The sequence below is a fragment of the Dermochelys coriacea genome, chromosome 1 (assembly GCF_009764565.3).
Source record: "Dermochelys coriacea isolate rDerCor1 chromosome 1, rDerCor1.pri.v4, whole genome shotgun sequence".
Lineage (NCBI taxonomy): Eukaryota > Metazoa > Chordata > Testudines > Dermochelyidae > Dermochelys > Dermochelys coriacea.
Genome location: NC_050068.2, coordinates 40180858 through 40206859, shown reverse-complemented (window position 1 = coordinate 40206859; position 26002 = coordinate 40180858). Strand labels below are relative to the sequence as shown.

Below are 26002 nucleotides of genomic sequence, written 5' to 3'. Positions count from 1 at the left end.
TCTCTCTGTGATGGCCAGACTCGGAAACCACCATCCTAATAGCTAGGAACTTTGGGGACGTTCAGCTCTAGACCCAAACTTTGCAGCTGGGGCCCATCTGTAACTGAAAGTCAGCTCGGCTGGGAAGAACTTCCTAAGGTGGCTGCACACCCAGTTTCCGGGAGGGACGCTCCGTGTATGGAGGAGGACAAAGGAAATCGGGGTGTCGCAGGCACCAGCCCCTGACTCCCCCCTCTACACCCTCCGTGCCCAGCGGAATCCTCTCCCCGCGGCGGCCGGGGCGCCAGGGCTCCGCCCCGCGCTTGCAGATCGGGCGGCAGAAGCCCCTCCCCCCGCTGGAATGCGAAGGGAGGGGGGGGCTGGAATGACGCGAGCCCGGGTCACGTGACGCGAATGGAATGCTAACAATGTAGCGAATGTCCCAACTGCGTCCTGCCGCGGCCGCACTCGGAGCCCGGGAGGGGGACGGAGAAGATGGGGAGCGAGCGGCACCGCCGGCAGAGGCGCGCCGGGGAGGGCCCGGGCGCTGCTCCCTGACCCCGACCGCACAGCGAGACGGGCGGCGCGGGGGCTCGGCACTTTGTCCCCCGGCTCCCCGCGGACTAGAGGTGAGGGCAGGGCAGGGCAGGGACGCCCCGGGGACGGGCCCGGAGCTCGCCCCTGCAGAGGCTACTCAGGAGCGCGCAAGGCAGGGAGCGGGCCCCGCGGCTGGGGCGCTTGCTCCAGGGGGTCCCGGCAGCAGCCGCAGAGCGCGCCCCGGAGCGGCACGGGCTGCGGGGCGAGGCTGGGGGAGTCGCTGCGCCCTGGAGCGAGGCAAAGGCAGGAGCCGGGGAGGGCGGGCGGGCGAGCGAGCGCGCGCGCTGGGGCGGGGGCGGGGGTCACCTGGGGGACTGGCGAGGAAGAGCCGGACCCAGGGCGTGCCGGCAGCCGGGGCAGCCCGCGCTTGCTGGGCGACAAGCAGGGCTGAGTGCAAGTGTCTTCGAGGTGGGCAGGGGCTGCTCGGGGCTCCCCACCCCGGGAGGGTGGCGAAGAACGGGACCCAGGGGCGGGGAGCCGAAGTTCTCCGCGGCGGTGGCTTGCGGGGGGGAGTCGGCTCTGCCCGGCGGGCGGCAGGGAAGAGCCGCGGCCAGTGCCTGGGTGGAGGCGGCGGCTCTCGGGGCCGGAGGCTGGCAGCTCCCTGGGGTGACCAGGGAAGGGCTCCGGGGCCCGGCGTGTGGCTCCGCCGCCGCTGAGTGCGCGCCGTGCTTGCGGGGAACGCCGGGCGCCCTCCCCGGGTGGCCGGGGCTGAGCCGGACTCGGGCCCGTCCTCGCGCTTCGGTCCGCGCCGGAAGAAAAGGGACGAGAAAACTTTGGAGCAAGTTGGGCGCCGCCCGGGGCGAGCGGCTGAGCGGAGCGGGGAGCCGGGCTCCCTTGGCGTGTGAGCGGGGGCAGCCGGGGAACGGGGCCCCCCTTGGCAGCCGCGCTCCGCAGTTACTTTCCGACATTTTCCCGAGCGCTGCCGCTGGAGCAGACGTGAACGTGACAGCCCGGCCCGGGAGAGGCCCCTGCCGGCCGCCTCGGACACGCACTTAGGCCTCAGCGCCCCCAGCTGACTCTCCCCTACCCCAAAGAGCAGCAGCCTGGTGGTTTGTCGCTCTGGGGCGGACGTGCCTGGCTCTTTCCCCGGGGGGGCGGCGGCGGCTGCGTTTCCAAACCGACTCTTTCCACGTCCCACCTGCTCGGCGTGTGACTCTTGCGTCCCGGCTCTGCCTGCGCCCATCCCCGTGGCCTCTGGGCGCCCTCCATTTCCTGCTTGACACCTAAGGAGAGTGGAGTAGAGATGTGTGTGGGTAGGTTTGATGATACTTTGGGGTGGGCTCTCCCCACAGCACTTTGCCTAAAGAGGTTGTGGTCTCTACAAATTAACTGGATATTGGTCACTTCTGCTGTTTAGCCCCACAACAGTTTCGAGCGCTTTCCGCTTAGGGTGGGCTGGCGCAATGCCTGAGGCGGCTGTTCCTAGGATTTCTGTCTGCTGAGAGAAAGTGTAGTTCCATGATTTAGATTGAACAAGGGACTTTGGAATCAGGACTCCTGGATTCTTGTGAGTTCCTGTTTGTTTTGTGGCTTTTAGCAGGTCACTTAGGCCAACAATTTTATTACCTCAGTTTTTCAGTGCCCAACTTGAGACACCTTGAATTTGAATTTGAGCACCCAGAACTTCAACTGAATCAAGAGGTTGGGTCCCTCTGAAATTCAGGTTTTGACTATTTCAAGTCAGGCACCCAAGATCAGAGGCCACTTTTGAAAAATCCTGATTGAACCCTCTTTGTATCTCATCTGTACAATGGGTGTAGTGAAAAATATTATATTTGAAAAGTATGTTGAGATTTTATATGACCAGCACAATGAAAATGTAAAGTCTTGCATAAACTCTTTACAAGATATAATCACTGGCATAGAACATGTCTGATGGATAAGTATGGGAATTAACTTATTTAAACTTCTGGCTATTTTGGGACCTATGTTTGTGGTTTTGGCAGGGTGCAAATCTCCAGTCCACGGGGACTTCACAGTAATTTTATATGGTACTGTTAGTGGGATAGAGGAGAGTGAGAGAAGAGACATGACCCTGCCTTCATTCCTACTCCTCACTTCAAATATGCTACTATGGGTAACACAGTATTATTATTTGTATTATGGTAGCATCCAGAGACCCTGAGATTATGCCCCCTTTTTCTAGAAGCTGTACATATATTTAGTAAGAGACAGTCCCTTCCTCAAAGAGCTTACAATCTAAGTAGATGACAGCAGATAGACAAGTAGATGTCTCTGCTCTTGAAACATACAGCTGATCTGCAAGAGCATGTGTCCCAGTCCCGTATAGCCACCAGTTGATGCTCCTTTCCCCCTTAGTAGCATTTAGCCTGTGTCAGTAGAGGAACAGGGAGGCAAAGTTAAATCCATAGATTCCAAGCCCAGAAGGGACCATTGTGATCATCTAGGCTGACATCCTGTATAACACAGGCCATAGAATTTCTCAAAAATAACTCCTAGAACAGATCTTTTAGAAAAACATCCAATCTTGATTTAAAAATAGTCAGTGATGGAGACGCCACCATGTCCCTTGATAAATTGTTCCAATGGTTAATGCTCTCACCGTTAAACAATTTATACTTTCTTTTCAGTCAAGCTTCAGTTTACGACCGTTGGATTGTGATACACCTTTCTTTGCTAGATTGAAGAGCCCGTTATTAAATATTTGTACACCAAGACTAATTCAGTCACTCCTTAACTTTCTCTTTGTTAGGCTAAATAAGGGAGCTCTTTGACACATGTGTTTGGGGTCTTCTGGGCAAAAAACTCCTGAGCAATAATGAATAAGAATAGCAAGAAAAAACAAGCAGAGAAGGGGGAAAGGAATGAAGACAAAGGAGTGAAAGAGAGAATGAAAGAAGGCAGGGCACCTGTACCTAGTGCATGACATGTGGGGATTTTGATATATAGGTGATGACATCCTTCTTTCTCCCCCTCCTGCCCCCCCAAATGGTTCATCTCCAAAAAAAGAAGTCATGAGCTACTGTGCTTGGCAGGAAGGTGTAACAACATACATACAGATCCAGCTCAGATGAACCAGCATGTGGCTTTTTTGATTGGATTTTACTCAGAAGATGGAGTAGAACTTCCAAGAGAGCTGGTTTAGATACGTGGGCTTGGTCTACACTACAACATTAGGTGACCTAATTATGTCAGTGTACACACTACAGCCTTGCTCCTGCCGATGTAAGTGCCCTGCTACACCTCTTCCATACACGGACCATCCCTCATGGAAACTGGGTGTGCAGCCACCGTAGCAAGTTCTTCCCAGCCGAGCTGGCTTTCAATTACAGATAGGGCCCAGCTGCAAAGTTTGGGTCTAGAGCTGAACTTCCCCAAAGAGTTCCTCTGGGTGGTGTCCACTGGCTCCCTTGGCACCTTTGAAGAGCAGTGGGCACTCTCCGGGGTTCTCTGCTCAGTGTCCCCGTCAGGCTCCCTTCTTTTAACCCTTTGACTGCACTCCTGTCCCTGTTATTTCATTAGTTGTCCCCCAGAATCACTTGGTTTCCAGGTCCTGTAGGTCCTCCCCTTAAGCCCGTCCACTTCCCGGAACCCAATAGGTACACCAGCATAATAACTCCATCTCCACGAGAGGCGTAGGGCTCATGTCCGTGTAGTTAAGGTGATGCAGTGTCTTTGTAGACACTGTTACTTACATCAGCTGCTGGCTGTCATTCTTGTCAATTTCAGGGCTCCATGCTGGCTATGAAATTTACAAGAAAACTGGGCTGTCACTGGGGCAGCTGGGTGCTCCAGCTATAGCCAGGCTGCCCCTCGGGCTTCCCTCTGCCAGCCAGGTTGCGTGTACCCTGCTTGGAGCCCAGCTGCCCCCGCTCCTAGCCCAGCTGCTGCCCGGGCTCCCCTCCTTCCTTTCCCCCCTCCCCCCAAGCTCTAGGCTCCCCACCGCCAGGAGCTCAGATGTCCCCATTCCCCTGGCTCTTGGCTCCCTACTGCCCGGGAGCACAGCTCCCGCCCCCTGGTTCCCCACGACCCGGCTTCTCCTCTTCCCCGCCCTGGCTCTTGATTCCTCACTCCATGACACCAGGAGCCCAGCTGCTCCCTGGCTCTTGGTTCTCCGCTCTCTGGCACTGAAAGCCCTGCTGCCCCCTTCTCGCTGGGCTCTCAGCTTCCTGCTCCCGGGATCTGCCCGATACTGGGCTCGGAGCTCGGAACTGGGAGCCCAGCTGCAGTGGGGAGCCAAGAGACGGGGGTGGGGGGGGCTGCTGGGAGTGGGGAGCTGTGTGTGGGGCTGAGAGCCCAGGCTCTCAGCCTCCAACACTGCCCTTAAGTCAGTGGAAGCAGTCCTGGTGAGAACACGCACCACTTGCAGAAGGAGGATATTAGATACATAGGCCAGCAAAAGTGAACCCATCAGCTTGTGTGTTTTTGATGTGGGGCTGTTCAACAATACCTTTGTCAGCACTAGAGCCTCCTGTTTCTCTATGGCTCTGGGGATTAATTAATTCTGTGGATGATACACAACTGTGCCTCATTTGTTGACAGTGCAGATTTGGTGTCTGCTCTGGAGGAATACTTGAACAATATTGTCAGCTGTATATGTCAGAACTAGCTTGTATTTAGCCCTGGTCAAACAGAAGTTTTGCTGTTGCTCTTGCTCTTTTTTTTTATTCCTGCTGGTTGAGGGGATTGACTGAAAGGCGATGAGTGAGGTTAAGAATCTTGGTGTTGCTTTTCATTACACCCTTTCCAGAAAAGCCATGTGGCACAAAGAGATATTTTTCAGTTGTGATGCATGTATCTGACTTAGTTTATGACAGTAGTAAGACGTTGACACCTTTCTGAGTGGTTCCCTGGATGGCGAATTCGGACAGGACAGGTGTGACATCGCTTCACTGTGGTCCCGCTCTCGCAATGCCACGCGTCGCCTGGGGAAGCACATCGGCTGCTGCTGGGAGTGGTGCGAGGAGCACCAGGAGCTGGGAGTCCTGGTGCCACAGATCAGGTCCAACAACAACACCATCGTCATCCCAAGCGCCGGGGCATGCTGGAGAGGACCCTGAAGGCAGCCATCCACTCACTATACATGGAAACCCTGAAGCGTAAACCGGACCAGGATAAAGCCTTCGAACTGACTGGCAAGTGGGATGCCAGCAACCACTTCCTCGCCAGGGGCGGCTTCTCTCGTTTCGCCGACTGGTGGTTCATCCACCGTGCCCGGCTCAACTGCATCCCGCTCAACGGAGCCGTCCGCCACGGGAACCGAGACAAGCGTTGCAGGAAGTGTGGCTACTCCAACGAGACCCTGCCCCACGTCCTGTGCAGCTGCAAGCCCCACTCCAAAGCCTGGCAGCTGTGCCACAATGCCATCTAGAACATCCTGATAAAAGCCATCGCACCATGCCTGCGGGAGGTCGCTGTGAACTGCGCCATCCCCGGTATTGACAGCCAGTTGCAACCTGACATGGTAGTCACCAAAGAGGACCAGAAAAAGATCATCCTCGTCGACGTCACGGTCTCCTTTGAGAACAGGACCCTGGCCTTCTGCGAAGCCTGAGCTCTAAAAGCTGGAAAAATATGCCCCCCTGGCCGACACCCAGAGAATGAAGAGCTACGAGGTGCAGATGGATGCCTTGATCGTCAGAACTCTGGGCACTTGGGACACCTGCAACAAGCGTGTGCTGTGGACCTGTGTGATCGGTCAACGCTACACACAGCTCATGCGGCGCCTCATGGTCTCGGACACCATCCGATGGTCCAGGGACATCTACATCGAATGCATCACTGGCCACCGACAGTACCAGGAGGTGTGAGCTGGAACGACATCATGCATCAACTATGAGAAAGGGACTGGGAGACTTTTTCCATTGGACCATATGAACTGGAACCATAAACTCACTGAACATTAAATCTCAGCAAATGAGGGTAAATCCATCCTCATCATCGTATCCACTCATTATACTCCACACCTAAACATAGCCGTTATATGAACAACATACCCTCATATCGCAATGTCTGTACTTTGACCCATTAACCTTTTACCCCCAATTGGGGATATTGCAGATTATGTATTCCTTACCCCATCTGATCCTAAACCGAATTTTGCACCCCTTGATAATCTGTACCTTATTCCCTGATAACCAGAAACTTCTACATTTAAACTCTGTACCATTTTTTATTTTATTTTAACATCATCTTAATAAAATTATTAATTCTGTGCCCTTGGGATAGCAAGATATTATTATTGCTGCCTTTTTAGAGGGCTCACGGAAGGGCATTCCTGTCATTTACAGCTTGCTCAGAATGCATCAGTGTGTTTTGTTGTTTTTTCTCATTGGTGTGAAAAACCACAATCTTATTATACCTCTTCTGCACTCTCTACGTTTGCCACCTTTGAAGTGCCAGGCTAATTTAAAGCTGGAACAGATGATTTTTAAAGTGGCTTTTATTGCTTCATAATAATTTATTATTTTAAAATATTGTGAGACCTCCTCCTTGAGGCTTATTCTAATAGGCACTTGTGCCCTGACCGCACCTCTGTCTTTTAGGGATTCTACCTTCTCACCTTAAATTGTTAGAGGATTATATCTTTGTCGCTGGGTCTTTGGAGAATGGAACTCTCTATCCCCTGAAAATAATTTTTGTTAATTTCTTCTATAAAACACCTAATTACTTTTCCATTTAAAAGGTTTTTGGTGACCATTCTTATTTTGACACATTTAGAACTTTTTTCCTCTTCTCCTTTTGGTATTAAGACCCCATCATTATTTTTTATTTTGCATATTAATGATAGTAGCTTTTCACTGTGTTTTAATTTGCTTATATTATGCCATTTGTTGTCCAGAACACTTGCGTGGGAATATAGTTTAAATTCAATGTATCTGTTTGTCTACTTCCACAACCTCTGTCAGTATTTGTCAACTAAAAAAAAATTCAACTCTACAAAAATTGTTCTAACTTGCTGTAATGAAGGTAATTGTAAGTTTTATTTGGGGTATTGTAACTTAGTAATGGACAGAAATTCTTTGAAAAGAAGCTTAATGGTGTTTAATAAGAATGATTTAAAACACAAATAATTTTGCAAAATGATTACTCTTGATTGTAGGTGCGTTAAGTGGGCACTCATTTCAAAGACAGGTTGAATGGTAGAAGGATACTGAATTTTCAAAATTGGGATAGTACAAACTGTACAGATGTGCTTGTAAATATAAATTGATATCTTTGATATTTAATTCTGTGTTTTTTAAAAATGTACAGCACAGCTATTTCCCCCCTAAAAATACAACTAAGTCCACTGTTTATGAAGATCACAGACAATTTGTTTTCCTTTGCAGATCTGTAATATTTAAATCTATTCCAATACTTGGCATATCTTGCATAATAAGTTAACTTTTCTTTCTGCTGGAAAATATAAAACACAGTTACAGTTATCTGGTGGCTGCTGTTGCTGTTCTCATTCATGTTGTAAATGTAATGCTGATCACTCAGTTAGTTAATGCTGCTAAAACAGAAAGAAAGCTCAAGAAGTTTCCAGCTGACTTGACCCAACATTATTAGAATCATGCTTTGGATCATGGGCCACAAACTTCTTTCTATGAAACATGTTGTATAAGCAAAAGGGAAATTCTTGGGTTGCAACGAGTTGGAGGAATTGCGTTCCTCTCTATCACATCCCATGCCTGAACATTGGCACTGGGTCTGAGAGAAGTCCTTGTTTGTTCTTTCTTCTAAACCCAGGCATACGGTATCGTCTGCTGTCAGGAAAGGGAAAGGAAAGACCGGGTAATAAATCAGACTGCAAGTGTATTTTTCATCTATTAAATGCTATTTAGTTATAGTGTATTCCTAAAATGGCTTCAATAATATGGTTTAAGTGTCTTTTATTTATTAAAGTCCATTTTAGCTGCTGTTATCATCTTAGGGACCAAATCTTACCCTCAGAAACCTGCATGCACTTCACCACGCCCCTGACTACATTGGCAGCCACGCTGAGTGTGTCTGAACAGGATTTGTCAACCCGATAATTGAATTGTTGTTCAGGAGGACATGTCACAGTATGGATGAGTAGCTTTAACCCTTTTTCTCATCACAAACTTCCTCCCACCATTAATTGCAGGTTTAGACACAAACAGCTTATTATTAAGGATTCAGGACACCATCAAGAATTGGGGGAAAAAGAGTTTGAGATCTCTGGTTGAATCCAGCTTTTGTCTAGTGTATTCCTGAGTCTGGTACTAGGTCATCTGGCTAACCACGAAGGCACATTTTTTATTTAAATTTTAACCAAAAAATGTTTAGATAGTGACAACCTACCACGGATCATCATCAGGGTTTGAACCGAGGACCTTTACTCCTGTTACTCCTGTATTATGATCTAACATACTAGTTAGTGCTGCCACTGTTTAAAGAGGTGCACAGTTGTACTGGAGACTTGGATTTGATTCCAGTGTCCTGTTTTCCCATTTTAAAAGGGTTCAGCCCATGGTTAAGAGGAAAGGCTTTATGTCATCTTTGCGATTCCCTCAATGCAAGGATGATGTCTGCCACAGGGGTTCATTGGTGGGTTTTTAAGTGGCTGAGGAGCTAAGTTCGTGCCCTGCAGATTTTCCCACAGGTGTGATCTTGGAGGAGACGTAGTTGTTGGTTGGACTGTTGTGTCCTTTCTTTCCTCCTTTGTCGCTTTTCTGTCTCATGAGCATGTCTATTCTCCTCAAAGTGAGCTGTGGCATGGTGTGGCGCCACTGTGTTCTGTTCTGCATCGAGTCCTCCTAGTTTATGTCACTCAGCAATGAACCATCTGCCAGTGAGGGAGTGGTGTTGGGTTTCAAACAATCTTGGGTCCAGACAATCTTGGCCTTCAGGATAGTGGCCAGCATGATAGGTGATGAGGATGTATGATGTAAATCTGGAAATGTTTTCCAAGCTTTGTGATGGTTCCATTGGCCCCTAAGTTGGAGGACAGTAGGCAAAATTAAAGGACACATTTGATTTAAAGCCCTGGAAGTACTTCTTTGGCAGCCAGCTCAAGCTGAGAAACACTATAGTTTTCACAATAGCAGAAGCTAGAGTTAAGGGTCTGTTGGCACTTTGATATAAGCATGTGAAAATGATAGGTTATAATCTTCGTGGAAGAACTCTCCTTTTGGGGCTAAAACTTTCTGCCGAACAGTAGCAGCTGCAGAGGTGTGGAAGCAGTTTCAATAATGTGGTGGATCTTTTAATCTTCTTTTGAATATTCTATTTAATATTAATTATTATGGTAATAACAGGAGACCCCCATCAGAGTCAGAGCCTCATTGTGCTAGTTATTGTATAAAAACACATGATGATACAAATACTCCACCAAAGAGCTCAGAAACTGAATTGAGTGTCCTTCCATGTGTCAGAGTAGTCATATTTGTGATTGACAAACTAGCAGTCTTTCTTTGTTTCCAGATTAGGATTTTTATTCTTTGTCACTACCCATTTTAATTTAGATTTGGCCACTTTGCTCAAGATTAGTACGCAAAAACCCTACACTGCAAGAATCAGATTCATTACTCACACTAAGTTGTACCTGACTCAGTGGAGAAAGGTATTACTCAGGGAGAGTAAAGTTCTTCATCTTCAAGATTTATTTAGATGTTAAAGTGGAATGTCAGAATGTCTTGTTGCTGCTGACCTTGGTTTTGAAATAGTAGGAAATGCTATAGTTAGAGTTGTCAGTATTGCTATTATAAATCTCCTTTTCTGAGATTTATAACTCAGCTATTGTAAGACAAACAAGAACTTTTCTTCAGGCAAGATGTTGACATACAAAGCCTCAGCATGAATATACCCTTCACTAATGATGAAATAAAAGATAGATTTGGCCTGTTTTTAGTTATGCAGCTATACAGGAAACTTGCCACCAAGCTTTTTAAATACAGTGAGATTTTTAAAGTTTTAGGTTTTTGGTTGTCAGTTTTTGAAAACTGAAAATATTTTTGGTTTTTGAAAATCAAAAATTTCTAGAGAAATTACTATTTTCTGTGAAAATTTAATTTCTAAAAAAGGGCGTTTTACATTTAAAAAAATTTGTACCTGAAAAATGTTGACCAGTTCTTGTGTTGCAAAAGCACTTTGAAATCCTTGAATGGAAAACAGATAAGTGAAATTTATTGAATGATGTTCAGCTTTGAGGACTGGTATAGTCAGGTTCTACTACTTTCACTGGGTAAACCGCCATTGTCATCATGTTGAAGTACCTTAAGAGACAAACCATTTAAAACAGGCAGAAAAATGTGTGAGACTAAGTTCATATTTCTTTTCTGTTTCAGGTACAAACAGTGTGCACAATGATGATTCCGGGGTTTTTCATTCTCTGTAGGAGCCAGGAAGACACTGAGCTGAACTAAAACATTGAGTGGAAACTATTTGTTTAAGGATCATCAAGAGAGGAACACTTATTTTAAAACTACTTTATTCTAAAGAGAAAGAAGATTGTATTTATGCTGAAAAAAAACTGGATTAACAATGAGGCCAAAGACTTTTCCTGCTACAACTTATTCTGGAAACAGCAGGCAAAGATTACAAGAGATTCGTGAAGGTTTGAAGCAGCCTTCCAAATCGTCAGGTCAGGGATTACCTGTTGGACCAGGCAGCGAAACTTCTCTGGACCCTAAAATTTTAATAGGGAAAGATGCTGCCAGGCAGCAGCAAATGAGACCAACAGCCAAGTTTGGACCTTATCAGAAAGCACTACGAGAAATCAGATATTCATTGTTGCCTTTTGCTAATGAGTCGGGCACCTCAGCATCCACAGAAGTAAATAGGCAGATGCTGCAGGAATTGGTGAATGTAGGCTGTGATCAGGTACGTATGAATTTGGGGGGAAGGAATGTTATACTGGGTTTACAGCAAGTATATGTAAATCTCCGTAAATTATACCAGTTGGTGGTTGACCCAAGGAAATGTTGTCAAATGACAAGTGCTGCCGATTCTTCTAGCTGTGTCGGCTGCCTTTGCTGCTGTTGGCCATGAAGAATGGTTGTTGTTGCTGGAGGCTTTAGTAGGGTAGATGACTTATTCTTGGGTGGATCTGTTCCTTCCTTTGAGTAATTCCAGTGGGTAGCATTGGATGGCCATTAATCTGTCCCATGGCCTGTCATGGGGTCCCATAGGTTTCTGTTCCGTCACTTCTGTCATTTATCTCATTGGTGTGTCTATAGGCACGGTAGGAGTAATAATAGGATGTGTGCGGGGGTGCCTGAAAGACACAGATGACACTCAGCTGTTCATCTGTTTCATCAGAACTGGGCAGTGCAGTTCAATGGTTTAGCTAGTGTTTGGCCATACTGTGACTTGAATAGGAGTTAGCTGTCAGTGACTTAGGTGCTTTTGAAAATGTTAACGTTGGCGACTTACAGCCCAAGTCTCACTGACTTTCGGAAGTAACCAGAAGAAAGGGACTGTGTCTGACTCTTTAACGGAAATATGCCCATTGTTGCATAGCCAGGTTTACGGAGGGGTAGTATTGGGGTGGAGAGTACACAGCGTGGTTATTTCTGTGTTAAACAGTATCTTTCATTGGAAGTATTTTACATATGTGCTCTGGAGTTGGCATCATCTTCCCATTTGTATGTGGATACAATTTGAGGTGTTGGTTTTGACTTACAAAGTTCTGTTTCTGGTTCAGGTCCTGGCTGCATGAGAAACCATCTTTTACCACTTATGCTCAAATGGCATTTGTGTGTCAAGCAGAAACATTTGTGTTTTTATAGTCCCCTGATTTAAATGGCAAGGTGTTCTCATGGTTCCTTGATTCCAAACCTTATTTCCACTTACTTGTCTATCAAAGCTTGTATTTACTGACTTTCAAGGCACCTTTCAAAGACTATCAACTTCTTAAAACTTTCCCTGAAGTGGAGGGGTTGCTTGACAAATAATTCATAATAACAACCATTGACAATTACTTGGAGCTGCACGGGACAGAGATATTTAAACAATCTCTGCACCAGTGAGCTTATGTTCTACAAGTTAGGTAGAGAGAAGACAAGATGCAGACCCAGATGATAATGGGAGGATTGGGAAGGAGCAACTAGATGTTACCTGGTCCAGTGGATCAGATGCTGAATTGAGTTCTCTTCCTGGATATGACACTGATTTGCTGCGTGAGCGTGTGTGTCATGAAGGCCTAAATTTTTAAAGGTCTGCACTCAGAAGTTCCTAAGGCACTTCTGAATGCAAACATTTGATGCACATAAATGAGTGATGGTTAAGTGAGCACAGTGGGATCCCTGATTTGTACATAAAATCGGGTGTCTTTACAAATACATATCATGCACACATGCTTTTGAGTGCAGACTTTTAAAACTTTCTGCTTTAATCACACTTCACTTACCTATAAACAGGGATTCTTGCCTATCTTTCAGAATGCTTTGGGACTTATGGCTAAAAATGTTTCATGAAGTTCAGTGTAGTATACTGTGTATTTATAATTTTGTATAACTATTTTTATATACCAGGTCTCAGATATTGGCACGAGGTATCTGAAATGCTGTACAACAATTAAAGTCAGCTCTGACTGTGCTCTAAGTAGTCACATTCTCATAGGCTCCCTAGATTCTGGAGCGCCTGTTTGTGGTTCTTTCTCCTCTCCCTGATCCTTCCTTGTGTTTCACTTCTTTCCATTCAGTTTCCCCAGTTGTGGCTTGGTCCTGTGAAGATGCCATTACTAGCGGCAGTCATATCAAATGAGTATAGCATTTATCAGTCATCAGGGTCAGATTCGACATAATCTCCTGTTAGGGATTCCACAACTGGTGTCCTGTTTCTGAAAATGCTCTGTCTGTGCATCCCATAATCTTATCCAGTCCAATCTAGATGAAGCATACATGTCTTGGAAAGTTGTGAATGGATGGGAGTTCCTTGAGGTAGCTTGGACTCTGTTAACTGCTTTAAATGAGGCCCCTAAATTCAACCAAATAAATAGCCAGTGAAGCTTGTGTTTTTGTTCCTGCCTTTACTGGCTAATAAGTGCATGGCACGAAAATAGCTCCTTGGTGGCAGTCATGTTCAACCCAGATGGAGTCTAATCTGGAGGTGGTGAATGCATATTTTGCAATGTTTTTTTTCTCACCTGAAAAGAAAGGTTGTGGTTTCTCCTGCCTTTGCCCAGTCAGGAAGATGTTACATGCCACTTTCCCAATCCATGCCAGGAGTGAGTGTTAAAAAATTAAACAAACAACTGATGGAGCTAATATTACAGATACACAGGAAACAAGGATTTAGAAAACTATTTTTATAAAAATAGAAGAACGCAGGGCCTTAAATGGCCCAATGGGGGGGTGTCCCTCTTAACTTTCCCATATAGCAAGCCTACTCCTGCTCACTGTATAAAATACTAACCAGCTACTTAATGATCAGTAGCTGAAATCAATGATTTGCCATCAGTAAATCTAGTCTAAGGTGTCCAGATGGATTTTGAAAACACATAAATGCTGTTTTCAGAGTAGCAGCCGTGTTAGTCTGTATTCGCAAAAAGAAAAGGAGTACCCGTGGCACCTTAGAAACTAACAAATTTATTAGAGCATAAGCTTTAAATGCTGTGTGATGTTCATCATAATGGTCTGAAGAACTTCATTCTCACAATAGATCTGGGCTAATTTGGTTTGGTGTTGTGTTCCAGAGGAACCCTACTTCCATTGGACTATACTCGAGGGTGCAAAGATCAACATTTTCATTTTTTCTGGTCACTGGGCCAGGACCAGTGTTAGAAAACAATCTACCAGTACTAAAAGGAATTTTTTAAGGTACACTACTAGGTACCTCTATAGTATGTTTTCAATTTAGCAGCAGTTATTAACACACCTATCGAGATGGACCGGGGTACTGGAACAATGTGTATAGTGGGGTTGCTGAGAGCCATTGAACCAAACTAAACTCTGTATATGATGGAAACCACTTCAGGTCAGGAAGTGCGACAGCAACTCCCTGTATGCCTTGTTCCAGCACCTATGGAGATGGAGAGAAATGCTTAATACTATTTGAAAGTTGAGCTTCCAAGCCATCAGATAGCATAAAGCAAGGGTTTTTAGCTCTCAGCTCTTGAGAAGCTCCCTTCAAAAATCGTATTGGAATTCAAGAATGTGTTGGGGAAGGAAACAAGATGGTAATCGGAATGATGCATTTTTAAACTGGTACCATCCAGTTGACATTTGTTCAATTAAAAAAAATTAAAAGTAGTTTCAGATCACAATCACATTTTATTTTCTTTTATTTTCTCTCTTGCTGTGTGAAAGAATGACAAAAAGGGAAAATTGACTGCTGGAGAATTAGTAAAATAACTATATATAATGTGCTATCAAATTAATAAGTAAATGCAAAATTAAAAAAAATGTCTGTTTCTGTAATTTTAGGTGTTGCTTGTAAAAACAGCTGGTAAGAGATTTTCAGATGGCGTTAGTATTAAAGTTGATTAATAACTGATGTTGGGTGCATCACTATGACTGTAAATTGAAGTTTAGATTCCTAGATTCTAAATGGCATAATATGCCCATTTCCAGAGTTGGTGGTGCTTAAGATATTGGGAGAGACCCTGGTTCCACTGAACTCAGTGGACGCTTGGCTGTTAATTCAGTGGATCTAGAATTTCACCCTGGATCTTAACTTTATTTTATATTAACCATATCCCTTTTAACAAATTACAATCCTGGCAGCTAAACGGAGTCACTCTTGCTAAATAATGACTGTTGTAGACATTACTTAAACAAATAGCATCTGAGTTGGAATCACAAATATTTCAGATCAAATAATTTCAAAACTTGTAAAACTTGATAGCAAAAGGCATGACCTTACTCAGTGTGAAAGCATGTAGTCAAAAACACTGCTCATATACTATTCCCCTTTTAAACAAAACTTGCTGGGCTTGAAAGTGTAGCTTTCAATCACTGAGAAAGATTGTGGAGAGACTTCTTGCAGATCAGTAAGCCACTTGAAATCACCCTAGGCAATTATTGTTTTTCAGTTGTAGCAAGTAGATGCAATTAAGCATATGATCAGATGCATTCCATCAGCCTGAAGGGGCTAGGTTTTTTTCTTGCCATACTTCAGAATTAAAAAAAACCGTGACATAAGAATGTTGTTTCCTGTTCTAAATTATGTAAATATACACTGTTAAATAACTGTTCTATTTTACTTTGGTGATGGCTGGGATTCACTTGATGAAGTTCCCTGGCTATAGGTTGTGTATGTAGTTTATTCTTAACAACAGTAGTTCAGAATTTTTCTTATGCTGTGCACTTAAAAAATGACGCATTGCAATAGTCTGCGGTGAGCAGTATGATTCATGACGTACGGAATCTCTGACAGCTCACTTTACCTTTACAAATGCCTCTGAAATAAAACACACACCACCTATGCTGTGCCAATACCTGAACATTCCTTAAGGGCAGCTCTCCCCTTCAAACTCTAATTATGGTGGCTTTCAAGGAATTGGAAAGATAAAGGATGTTTGTGGGAACTGTAATATATCTAAGAGTATCAAGCTAACCATCTTGTCATCTTTATTACATTGAGGTCTTGGAATTCGGTTATAAAGTTTTTTTTTGTTTTTTTTTTGTTTTTGTTTTTTTTTATTGCATTCCAGGATCCTTTGATCTTCTGTCTTGGATTACATTTTTTTGAAGAAAGTAATATTTCTCCACTCAGCTCTCCCCCTTGGCAGAGGCTGCTTTTTTCTTTTTTGGGGTGCGGGGGAATCACTAACTCAGAAGTGCAATGGGGATGGAGAGGTGCGGAGGGGAGTGTCTAGGGGGCCCAGGCCACCCCTTCCACATTCCCCTACCTCTAGCCATAGAAGTACTAAAAATTCACATGAACGTCCTTGAGCCGCTATCTCCCCTTCCAGAGCAGGCTTGGAAGTGGAAGAGAGGGAGGAGACACTGAGAAGATGGCAGCCTGGGGTTCTGGGAAGAGGGAGCCAGGCTTGGTGGGTCTCGGGGGCCAGAGCCCCAGCTCTAGCCAGTTTCTGGCAGTTCTGTCACTGGTTCTTGTCCTCCTTCAAGGACTGGACCCAGGTGAGAGAGACTGGCCAGCGCATATCCCAACAGAGAGCCCGGGACCTCTGCCTGCCGTCTTTTCTCCTCCTCCATCCCCCTCCCCAAACTAGAGAGACTGGGACTGGATGGGACTTCTGCACCCCCTTCCCTAGAAGGGATTCATACCTCCCACGCCCAGACCTGGCTCCCTGCATTCTAGAACCCTGGGTCGCTGCCATCTCACACCACCTCTTCCACTTGTTTCCCTCAACACAATTATCTCTTCTCTGGATCCAGGAGACTGGTTCACCTCCCTTGACATGGAAGACGCGTACTTTCACATAGCAATTTACCCTGCGTACAAACGCTTTTTAAGGTTCATGATAGACCAAAAACATTATCAGTTCCTGGGTCCTTCCCTTTGGCCTGTCGACAGCCCCACAACTGTTCATCAAGTGCATGTCGGTGGTAGCAGCCTTCCTCCGAAGAAGGCAGGTACAAGTATACCCTTACCTCAACAATTGGGTGCTCAGGGGGCACACCAGAGGAACAGGTGGAGTCGCAGGTCCATCTGGCCACATCCACCTTTGAAAGACTAGGTCTTCTCCTCAATGTGAACAAGTCCATCTTGTTTCTGGCCCAGAGGATAGAGTTTATGAGAGCAGTGCTGGACTCGGTCCAGGAAAGAGCAAGCCTGCCAGAGTCCTGATTCCAAGCCACAGCAAGCATCATTCGATGCATGAGAGAGTACCCAACCACTACAGCAAGGAATTGCCTCAGTCTCCTCGGTCACATGATGTCCTGCACGTACGTGGTCCGACATGCCAGGCTGAGACTCAGACCTCTACAGACGTGGCTCACTTCGACACACCGCTCAGGGCGTGACAGCCTGGAACTAGTGGGCTCAATGCTCGAATAGTCTGCGGAGTCCCCCTCAGCCATCCTTATCTCTAGTTACAGATGGGTCAGCTCTAAGTTGGGGCGCACATCTGGGAGATCTCCGAATGCAGGGCCTCAGGTCACAGGACAAGTTCTCTCTCCATATCAATATCAAGGAGCTCAGAGTGGTGCAACTTGCATGCCAGGCCTTTTCAGTCTCGTCTGCAAGGCCAGCACGTGGCAGTACTGATGGACAACACTACTGCAATGTTTTACATCAACTAGCAGGGTGGAACCCGGTCCTTGCCCCTCTGTTAGGAGACTCTGGGAATTCTGTACAGCCCACTCCATTCACCCTGACACATCATATATGCCAGGAGCAGATCCTTCCACGGCCACGAGTGGTCCATCCAGCTGGACGTCATTCACTCCATCCCCCAGAGGTGGGGGTTTCCCCAGGTTGACCTGTTCGCCACTTGGAGCAACAGGAAGTGCCCAGTGTTTTGCTCCTTCCAGAAAAGTAGTCTGGGCTCAATCGCAGACACACTCATGCTACCCTGGGGAAGCCGTCTGCTCTACACCTTTCCCCTGATCCCTTTCAAGCACAAAGTGATACTCAAGGTCCGCAGAGATGGGGCAGAGCTAATTCTGGTGGCCCCAGCATGGCCACGACACCACTGGTACACCATGGTTCTGGATCTGTTGGTCAACACTCCGATCACATTGCCACTCCTCCCCGACTTGATCACTCAGGACCACGGTCGTCTTCATTACCCAGACCTCTCGTTCCTCCACCTGATGGCCTGGAAGCTTCATGACTGAATCTTATGTAGCTTCTGTGCTTGGAGCAGGTGAGGGAGGTCTTATTCTGCAGCAGAAAGCCCTCCACAAGGGCCACATACTTGAAGTGGAAGAGGTTCACTTGCTGATGTGACCAGCATCATATGCCCCCACTTCAGACGCCGTTACCTCTTATTCTGGAGTACCTTCTGTACCTGAAATAGCAAGACCTGGCAGTGTCATCCGTAAAGGTATACCTAGCGGCTATCTCAGCTTTCCACTCTGAAGTCTCTGGACGCTCCGTCTTCGCCAGCCCCACGAGGGGTGTTGGATAGTTCCCCATGGTCTGGATCGGCTACATCCCCGAATTAGACAGCCTGTTCCTGTGTGGGACCTTAATTTGGTCCTCTCCAAATCAATGGGGCCCCCATTCAAGCTGCTGGCAACTTGCTCCCTTCTCTACCTATTGTAGAAGGCAGCCTTCCTAATTGCCATCACATCAGCAAGAAGGGTGTCTGAGTTAAAGGCCCTGACTTCCAACCCACCTTCTACAGTTTTCCACAGGGAGAAGGTGCAGCTCGGAGTTCACCTGGCCTTTCTGCCTAAGGTGGTATCACGTTTCCATACCAGCCAAGACCTATTCCTGCCTGTGTTTTATCTGAAGCCTCATGCCAGTAACCGTGAACAGAAGTTGCACTCCTTGGATGTTTGGTGAGCGTTAGCCTTCTATAGTGAATGCACCAGGCCGTTCAGAAAATCGAACCATGACCGCATGAAAGGCCTACTGGTCTCATCTCAAAGAATGTCTTCCTGGATCACGTCCTGCATGCACGCGTGCTACGAGCTGGCCAAGACACCAGCCCCGGCATTTATGGCACACTCCACGAGGGCACAGGCCTCGTCTGCAGCGTCCCTGGACTAGGTTCTGATACAAGAAATCTGCAGGGCAGCAACTTGGTCCTTGGTACATACATTCACCTCATTACGCCATCGTCCAGCATGCCAGAGATGATACAGCTTTCGCCAGAGCAGTGCTCCAATCTGTGATTCCATAACTCCAACCCCACCGCCTGGGTAAGGCTTGGGAGTCACCTGATTGGAACAGATATGAGCAATCACTCGAAGAAAAAACCGGTTACTCACCTTCTCATAAGTGTTCTTTGAGATGAGTTGCTCATGTCCATTCTAAACCCACCCACCTTCCCCTCTGTCGGAGTAACCAGCAAAAAGGAACTAAGGAGGCGCTGGGTTGGTGAGGTCATATATTGAGCGCCATGAAAGTGCCATTCCAGGGGGCTCCACAGCCAAACTGACGGGTGCTGCTAGGGGAAAAACTGTCTGACGACTGTGCATATGGCACGCACACACCTGATTGGAATGGATATGAGCTACTCATCTTGAAGAACAACAGTTATGTGAAGGCAAGTAACCGTTTTTTCCTTAACTGAGACAGATTCTGTTACACTAAATGTAATTTATGCAGAAATCCTTTTTGTCGGGACGGGCACACAGAATTAAGCAGTCACTGAAAACCTCCCTCTGGCAGTGGGTGCAGAATTTTGGGATCTGGGCACATGTAGTACAATGTGGTGAGGATGGAAAGACATTAGTTTTTTCCGTAGAAGTAGAAAAGAAAAGTGAAAATTGAAGAGCAGGTGAAAAGAGACCTGTTAAACCAGCCTGGGTTGCTCTGTAGGAAATACTTAACCAATGGCATGTGGCCCCTCACTAGCAGTGTTGCAATTTGGCAAGGACTAGATCTCATTTCATTTTATTTGGGGAGCGGAGGGATCACAAATAATTATCAAATGAGTGTGTTGCTGAATGATACACACTCCAGCAGGTAAAATAAAACCCATATCTGAGGATTTCAGCTACCAATGTCGTGTCTGTGCTTCCACCTCCCATCCCAGTTTGGAATTAAGCCTTTCTCTTTCCCTTCCTTTGGCTGTTGATAGTGTGTGCTTGTTTCTACCCTCTCCTTTTGTTACAATCTCTTCTTTTTTTGAGGATCTTCCGGGATCACGCATTTTACCCCTCTCTGTCCTCCCCTCCCCCACCCCGCTCCACCCCCTAGGCCACATATCACACTTTCTCACCCCACATGAAGAAAAGGAGTACTTGTGGCACCTTAGAGACTAACAAATTTATTAGAGCATAAGCTTTCGTGAGCTACAGCTCACTTCATCGGATGCATTTGGTGGAAAAAACAGAGGAGAGATTTATATACACACACACAGAGAACATGAAACAATGGGTTTATCATACACACTGTAAGGAGAGTGATCACTTAAGATAAGCCATCACCCACAGCAGGGGGGGGAAAGGAGGAAAACCTTCCATGGTGACAAGCAGGTAGGCTAATTCCAGCAGTTAACAAGAATATCAGAGGAACAGTGGGGGGTGGGGTGGGGGGGAGAAATACCATGGGGAAATAGTTTTACTTTGTGTAATGACTCATCCATTCCCAGTCTCTATTCAAGCCTAAGTTAATTGTATCCAGTTTGCAAATTAATTCCAATTCAGCAGTCTCTCGTTGGAGTCTGTTTTTGAAGCTTTTTTGTTGAAGTATAGCCACTCTTAGGTCTGTGATCGAGTGACCAGAGAGATTGAAGTGTTCTCCAACTGGTTTTTGAATGTTATAATTCTTGACGTCTGATTTGTGTCCATTCATTCTTTTACGTAGAGACTGTCCAGTTTGGCCAATGTACATGGCAGAGGGGCATTGCTGGCACATGATGGCATATATCACATTGGTAGATGCGCAGGTGAACGAGCCTCTGATAGTGTGGCTGATGTGATTAGGCCCTATGATGGTATCCCCTGAATAGATATGTGGACAGAGTTGGCAACGGGCTTTGTTGCAAGGATAGGTTCCTGGGTTAGTGGTTCTGTTGTGTGGTGTGTGGTTGCTGGTGAGTATTTGCTTCAGATTGGGGGGCTGTCTGTAAGCAAGGACTGGTCTGTCTCCTAAGATCTGTGAGAGTGATGGGTCGTCCTTCAGGATAGGTTGTAGATCCTTGATGATGCGTTGGAGAGGTTTTAGTTGGGGGCTGAAGGTGATGGCTAGTGGTGTTCTGTTGTTTTCTTTGTTGGGCCTGTCCTGTAGTAGGTGACTTCTGGGTACTCTTCTGGCTCTGTCAATCTGTTTCTTCACTTCAGCAGGTGGGTATTGTAGTTGTAGGAATGCATGATAGAGATCTTGTAGGTGTTTGTCTCTGTCTGAGGGGTTGGAGCAAATGCGGTTATATCGTAGCGCTTGGCTGTAGACAATGGATCGAGTGGTATGATCTGGATGAAAGAACACAGTGCCATCCACAGCCTCAGAAACAACTCTGACATCATAATCAAAAAGGCTGACAAAGGAGGTGCTGTCGTCATCATGAATAGGTCGGAGTATGAACAAGAGGCTACTAGGCAGCTCTCCAACACCACTTTCTACAAGCCATTACCCTCTGATCCCACTGAGAGTTACCAAAGAAACTACAGCATTTGCTCAAGAAACTCCCTGAAAAAGCACAAGAACAAATCCGCACAGACACACCCCTGGAGCCCCGACCTGGGGTATTCTATCTGCTACCCAAGATCCATAAACCTGGAAATCCTGGACGCCCCATCATCTCAGGCATTGGCACCCTGACAGCAGGATTGTCTGGCTATGTAGACTCCCTCCTCAGGCCCTTCGTTACCAGCACTCCCAGCTATCTTCGAGACACCACCGATTTCCTGAGGAAACTACAGTCCATTGGTGATCTTCCTAAAAACACCATCCTAGCCACTATGGATGTAGAAGCCCTCTACACCAACATTCCACACAAAGATGGACTACAAGCCGTCAGGAACAGTATCCCCGATACTGTCACGGCTAACCTGGTGGCAGAACTTTGTGACTTTGTCCTGACCCATAACTATTTCACATTTGGGGACAATGTATACCTTCAAATCAGCGGCACTGCGATGGGTACCCGCATGGCCCCACAGTATGCCAACATTTTTATGGCTGACTTAGAACAACGCTTCCTCAGCTCTCGTCCCCTAATGCCCCTACTCTACTTGCGCTACATTGATGACATCTTCATCATCTGGACCCATGGAAAAGAAGCTCTTGAGGAATTCCACCATGATTTCAACAATTTCCATCCCACCATCAACCTCAGCCTGGACCAGTCCACACAAGAGATCCACTTCCTGGACGCTACGGTGCTAATAAGCGATGGTCACATAAACACCACCCTATATCGGAAACCTACTGACCGCTATTCCTACCTACATGCCTCTAGCTTTCATCCAGATCATACCACTCGATCCATTGTCTACAGCCAAGCGCTACGATATAACCGCATTTGCTCCAACCCCTCAGACAGAGACAAACACCTACAAGATCTCTATCATGCATTCCTACAACTACAATACCCACCTGCTGAAGTGAAGAAACAGATTGACAGAGCCAGAAGAGTACCCAGAAGTCACCTACTACAGGACAGGCCCAACAAAGAAAACAACAGAACGCCACTAGCCATCACCTTCAGCCCCCAACTAAAACCTCTCCAACGCATCATCAAGGATCTACAACCTATCCTGAAGGACGAGCCATCGCTCTCTCAGATCTTGGGAGATAGACCAGTCCTTGCTTACAGACAGCCCCCCAATCTGAAGCAAATACTCACCAGCAACCACACACCACACAACAGAACCACTAACCCAGGAACCTATCCTTGCAACAAAGCCCGTTGCCAACTCTGTCCACATATCTATTCAGGGGATACCATCATAGGGCCTAATCACATCAGCCACACTATCAGAGGCTCGTTCACCTGCGCATCTACCAATGTGATATATGCCATCATGTGCCAGCAATGCCCCTCTGCCATGTACATTGGCCAAACTGGACAGTCTCTACGTAAAAGAATGAATGGACACATATCAGACGTCAAGAATTATAACATTCAAAAACCAGTTGGAGAACACTTCAATCTCTCTGGTCACTCGATCACAGACCTAAGAGTGGCTATACTTCAACAAAAAAGCTTCAAAAACAGACTCCAACGAGAGACTGCTGAATTGGAATTAATTTGCAAACTGGATACAATTAACTTAGGCTTGAATAGAGACTGGGAATGGATGAGTCATTACACAAAGTAAAACTATTTCCCCATGGTATTTCTGCCCCCCCCCCCCCCCCCCACTGTTCCTCTGATATTCTTGTTAACTGCTGGAATTAGCCTACCTGCTTGTCACCATGGAAGGTTTTCCTCCTTTCCCCCCCCTGCTGTGGGTGATGGCTTATCTTAAGTGATCACTCTCCTTACAGTGTGTATGATAAACCCATTGTTTCATGTTCTCTGTGTGTGTGTATATAAATCTCTCCTCTGTTTTTTCCACCAAATGCATCCGATGAAGTGAGCTGTAGCTCACGAAAGCTTATGCTCTAATAAATTTGTTAGTCTCTAAGGTGCCACAAGTACTCCTTTTCTTTTTGCGAATACAGACTAACACGGCTGCTACTCTGAAACCTGTCACCCCACATGGTTGAAGAGAACGCCTTCAGTTGTTTGTTTGGCTGCTAAAGAATGAAATGAGTCACAGCTTTCCCCTGGGGGCTGAAGGCAAGAGGCCAAGCCTACTCCTGAACTCTTATGTGTTGACATTTCTCCCTGTGTCTATTCCTACTCCACTTCTTTTTCTTGTCTCCAGTCTCCCATGTTGTTGCTGGCAAGAGGAGCAGCATCGTTGTTAATGAAAATGACCAGATTCTACTGGGCGTTGCTATGCTGCTGCTGTGCGACATTGGGGGGGTCCATCCGTTCTGGGATATGCTTTGCACAAGAGCTGCCCAGGAGCATTCCTGGCCTGGGAAATCTGGGGCAGGGAGCAAAGATAACTTCTCGTTCCTTTCTCTCCACCCTCTCCCTGTACAAGTGTGTCCAGCAGTGGTGGATGGTGCCTTTGCTGCTTTCGCATAGCACACTTCTCTGTAGAGCACCAGAATGAAACTAACCAGGATTGCATTAGTTTTAAACTTCTGCTGCTGTCCTTATCAGTTCTCCTTCCCACCCTCCCTCTTGGGTGACACTGGACAGGAGTGGGAATTCCTTGTAATGTCACCTTTGAAATAACAGGATGGGAATTCCATGCCAAATGTAAACCATTAAATATATACAAAATGGTCAGTTCTGTTGAACCAATGGAGACTGCTCTTCTCCATAAGCACATGCATGCACGCAAACAACTTGTCAAGGATGTTAATGAGAGTTCTGCATGTATAGTACAGGGAGAGTGTCTATGCCCAATTATTCAATGTGGAGCTTATATAAAGCACTATAACCATATATTTCAGTAACAAGATACTATTATGTTTTTCTTCTCCGTGCTTGTCTAGATGGAAGAATCTTGTGTATTAATAAATACCAATTAATGGTCAGCATAAGGTTTGCTTATGTCTTTCTTCAGTAAAAGAACAAATGGCTTCATCAGGTCATTGGAAAATCTGTAGAAGTGTTAACATCAAGCTTTTAAAAAAATCGCACTTGTAACCAAAGTTTGAGAATGCCACTAATGTAACAGGAAGTTGTATCACAATGATATTAGGGTGTAGCAGTTCCTTTTGCATGTTTTATGGTTCTCAGCTTAAATCTCTGCTCTCCTTGACAGCTTGTATTTGATAGGAGCCAAAATAGTTTTATGTTAAGTCAGAAAAATTTTGCATATGTGAAGAGGTAAGTGAAGTTTATTAACTTTGAGACAGGTTTTATTATAAGGACCAGATGCAAAGATTTTGCAGATTAGAAAGAACTCTTTTTAATAAAATGTATTACATGTATATTTGTAACTCGGGTGGCAATTTTGCAACAGAAATCTTCAAAAACAGACTCCAAGGAGAAACTGCTGAGTTTGAATTAATATGCAAACTAGATACCATTAACTTGGGTTTGAATAGAGACTGGGAGTGGCTGGTCATTACACATATTGAATCTATTTCCTTAAGCTAAGTATCTTCACACCTTCTTGTCAACTGTCTAAATGGGCCATCTTGATTATCACTACAAAAGGTTTTTTTTTCCTGCTAATAATAACTCATCTAAATTATAGGTTTCAGAGTAGCAGCCGTGTTAGTCTGTATTCGCAAAAAGAAAAGGAGTACTTGTGGCACCTTAGAGACTAATAAATTTATTTGAGCATAAGCTTTCGTGAGCTAGGTGAGCTGTAGCTCACAAAAGCTTATGCTCAAATAAATTTGTTAGTCTCTAAGGTGCCACAAGTACTCCTTTTCTTTTTGCAAATACAGACTAACACGGCTGCTACTCTGAAACCTATATATATCTTCTTACTTTATGCTCCATTCTATGCATCCAATGAAGTGGGCTGTAGCCCACAAAAGTTAATGCTCAAATAAATTTGTTAGTCTCTAAGGTGCCACAAGTACTCCTGTTCTTTTTGTGGATACAGACTAACACGGCTGCTACTCTGAAACCTGTAAACTGAATAAATCCTCATCATACTAGAACAGTTAACATGTGGAATGTGAGCTGTGGGCATGCATTCTGTTTATCTGGTACACATTTTTTAAAAAAAGATTAGCCATATTTTTTATTCATATATAGATAGATAGTGTGTGTGTGTGTGTGTGTGTGTGTATATGTATGTTTCTACTGGTTATCCAGATAGATAGATTACAAGGGGATATCTTGTTTTTCTTTTTTTTTTCCCCTCCCTTTCTCCCTGCTCATATCTCAAGCAAACACATATATTGTCTGAAAAATAATAGTGCATCAGTAAAAGTGAGAGGGTAGTCTTGACCTATCACTGTTGTG

The 26002-nt window shown here is 45.7% G+C and overlaps 1 protein-coding gene and 1 long non-coding RNA gene across 5 annotated transcripts in view; one reads left to right on the top strand and one right to left on the bottom strand.

Moving 5' to 3' along the window:
• The first annotated feature begins 380 nt into the window (after nucleotides 1-380).
• The window catches only part of LATS2 (large tumor suppressor kinase 2), a 79952-nt gene continuing 54330 nt past the window's right edge, over nucleotides 381-26002 (top strand). The window contains exons 1-2 of one of the 4 annotated variants that reach the window (XM_038368088.2): nucleotides 868-984; nucleotides 10833-11367. In XM_038368088.2, the coding sequence (XP_038224016.1) occupies nucleotides 11029-11367 (339 nt within the window). In that variant the 5' untranslated portion in view covers nucleotides 868-984; nucleotides 10833-11028. Of the gene's footprint in view, nucleotides 609-867; nucleotides 985-7417; nucleotides 7507-10015; nucleotides 10109-10832; nucleotides 11368-26002 lie in introns of those variants that run through there. The other 3 variants (XM_043504283.1, XM_043504284.1, XM_038368096.2) reach the window with 3 other exon arrangements.
• On the bottom strand, nucleotides 20200-23988 carry LOC122457897. Its single transcript, XR_006277617.1, has 2 exons — nucleotides 23705-23988; nucleotides 20200-20285 (listed from the first exon to the last, which is right to left on the bottom strand). It is a non-coding gene; the product is annotated as an uncharacterized LOC122457897 (long non-coding RNA).